Genomic DNA, 2,653 nt, shown 5'->3' on the forward strand with positions numbered 1-2,653 from the left:
TGAGGGGGCGGGGCTTCCCATTTATCATGGCCCTCCCCCCAGAATATTATTGAAAATTATTGAAAACTGAAGGAAGAAATGCCGAGACGTGGCAGGAAGTCCCCTCGGGGGCGGAGCATACAGCCAATCACATTCATGCAGCAGGTGATGTGCGCAGAGGGCGGAGCATACAGCCAATCACATTCACGCAGCAGGTGATGTGCGCAGTGGGCGGAGCATACTGCCAATCACATTCATGCAGCAGGTGATGTGCGCAGTGGGCGGAGCATACAGCCAATCACATTCATGCAGCAGGTGATGTGCGCAGGGGGCGGAGCTCATTCCTCGCGGGGGAAGAGTAGGAATCCGCTGAACACGCTGCTGCTGATGTCATTGTTGGCGACTCTCCGGGCCCCGGCGTCGCCCTCCAGCCACACCTCATCGCTCTTACTCAGATTGAGGACGGCGCCCCCGGAGTTGACCTGCGGCTGACCGCGGCTGTTCCTGTCGCAGAAGCTGAGCAGTTTCCTGGCGTTGGCGGCGTCCATCTTGGCCCAGATCTGAAGGCAGAGATCTCCGGCTGAGGCCACCTGGAAGGTGAAGTAGTAAAACCCCGCCTCCTTACACTGGAACCGCCCCGAGGAGCCGCTGTACACGCCCTCCAGGTTGGTGATCATGTGACCGAAGAGCAGCGCGTTGTCCTTCCAGCCGGTGAACGCCGCGGAGAACGCCGGCCTGCTCTGCGTCCTAGCGTCCGCCATCGCTCCTTTAGGTCCAGGTAAGCCGGGCTCTCCTATAGGCCCTGGGGGCCCCTCGGGACCCTTGTATCCTATAGAGCCAGGCTCGCCCGGGGCCCCGGGCTCTCCAACATCACCTTTGCTCATGGTCAGTCCAGCCAGTCGGCCGCTATCCCCTGCAAGAGGAATAAGACAAAGCTCAGCTCCGCCTCCTTCTATACTGCAACCTCCTACCCTAGCTCCGCCTACTTCTATACTGCAACCTCCTACCCTAGCTCCGCCTCCTTCTATACTGCAACCTCCTACCCTAGCTCCGCCTACTTCTATACTGCAACCTCCTACCCTAGCTCCGCCTACTTCTATACTGCAACCTCCTACCCCAGCTCCGCCTACTTCTATACTGCAACCTCCTACCCTAGCTCCGCCTACTTCTATACTGCAACCTCCTACCCCAGCTCCGCCTCCTTCTATACTGCAACCTCCTACCCCAGCTCCGCCTCCTTCTATACTGCAACCTCCTACCCCAGCTCCGCCTCCTTCTATACTGCAACCTCCTACCCCAGCTCCGCCTCCTTCTATACTGCAACCTCCTACCCCAGCTCCGCCTCCTTCTATACTGCAACCTCCTACCCCAGCTCCGCCTCCTTCTATACTGCAACCTCCTACCCCAGCTCCGCCTCCTTCTATACTGCAACCTCCTACCCCAGCTCCGCCTCCTTCTATACTGCAACCTCCTACCCCAGCTCCGCCTCCTTCTATACTGCAACCTCCTACCCCAGCTCCGCCTCCTTCTATACTGCAACCTCCTACCCCAGCTCCGCCTCCTTCTATACTGCAACCTCCTACCCCAGCTCCGCCTCCTTCTATACTGCAACCTCCTACCCTAGCTCCGCCTACTTCTATACTGCAACCTCCTACCCCAGCTCCGCCTCCTTCTATACTGCAACCTCCTACCCCAGCTCCGCCTCCTTCTATACTGCAACCTCCTACCCCAGCTCCGCCTCCTTCTATACTGCAACCTCCTACCCCAGCTCCGCCTCCTTCTATACTGCAACCTCCTACCCCAGCTCCGCCTCCTTCTATACTGCAACCTCCTACCCCAGCTCCGCCTCCTTCTATACTGCAACCTCCTACCCCAGCTCCGCCTCCTTCTATACTGCAACCTCCTACCCCAGCTCCGCCTCCTTCTATACTGCAACCTCCTACCCCAGCTCCGCCTCCTTCTATACTGCAACCTCCTACCCCAGCTCCGCCTCCTTCTATACTGCAACCTCCTACCCCAGCTCCGCCTCCTTCTATACTGCAACCTCCTACCCCAGCTCCTCCTCCTTCTATACTGCAACCTCCTACCCCAGCTCCGCCTCCTTCTATACTGCAACCTCCTACCTCAGCTCCGCCTACTTCTATACTGCAACCTCCTACCCCAGCTCCGCCTCCTTCTATACTTCAACCTCCTACCCCAGCTCCGCCTCCTTCTATACTGCAACCTCCTACCCCAGCTCCGCCTCCTTCTATACTGCAACCTCCTACCCCAGCTCCTCCTCCTTCTATACTGCAACCTCCTACCCCAGCTCCGCCTACTTCTATACTGCAACCTCCTACCCCAGATCCGCCTACTTCTATACTGCAACCTCCTACCCCAGCTCCGCCTACTTTAGAGTCAGTGTAGTCACCCTCATGGAGGCGGATATTATGGGCTGTATTGTACCTGGGTCCCCTCGATCTCCCTTCTGTCCGGGTCTTCCATTGCGCCCCGTGTTCCCAGGATGACCGCGCTCACCATCCCGGGCCTTGCAGACATCTGATTGGTGGGTCAGTGAGCTCAGCAATCCAACCAATAGGAGGCTGAGAATGATCTGGGGGCTCCCCATCGTGTCACTCCTGAGAAGAGAAAGAGGGGTATATAGAGAGTAGGAGGGGGGTATATAGAGAGTAGG

At 57.9% G+C, this 2,653-nt stretch overlaps 1 protein-coding gene across 1 annotated transcript; it reads right to left on the reverse strand.

The window, feature by feature from the left end:
• Positions 1 to 206: 206 nt before the first annotated feature.
• Positions 207 to 2,597, reverse strand: C1QA (complement C1q A chain). Its single transcript, XM_018575765.1, has 3 exons — positions 2,425 to 2,597; positions 291 to 892; positions 207 to 222 (listed from the first exon to the last, which is right to left on the reverse strand). The coding sequence occupies exons 1-2, from the start codon at positions 2,585 to 2,587 to the stop codon at positions 318 to 320; spliced, it is 738 nt and encodes a 245-aa protein (XP_018431267.1). The 5' UTR covers positions 2,588 to 2,597; the 3' UTR covers positions 207 to 222; positions 291 to 317.
• Positions 2,598 to 2,653: the final 56 nt, after the last annotated feature.

Source organism: Nanorana parkeri, unplaced genomic scaffold (genome assembly GCF_000935625.1).
Source record: "Nanorana parkeri isolate BGI_ZX_2015 unplaced genomic scaffold, ASM93562v1 scaffold4693, whole genome shotgun sequence".
Lineage (NCBI taxonomy): Eukaryota > Metazoa > Chordata > Amphibia > Anura > Dicroglossidae > Nanorana > Nanorana parkeri.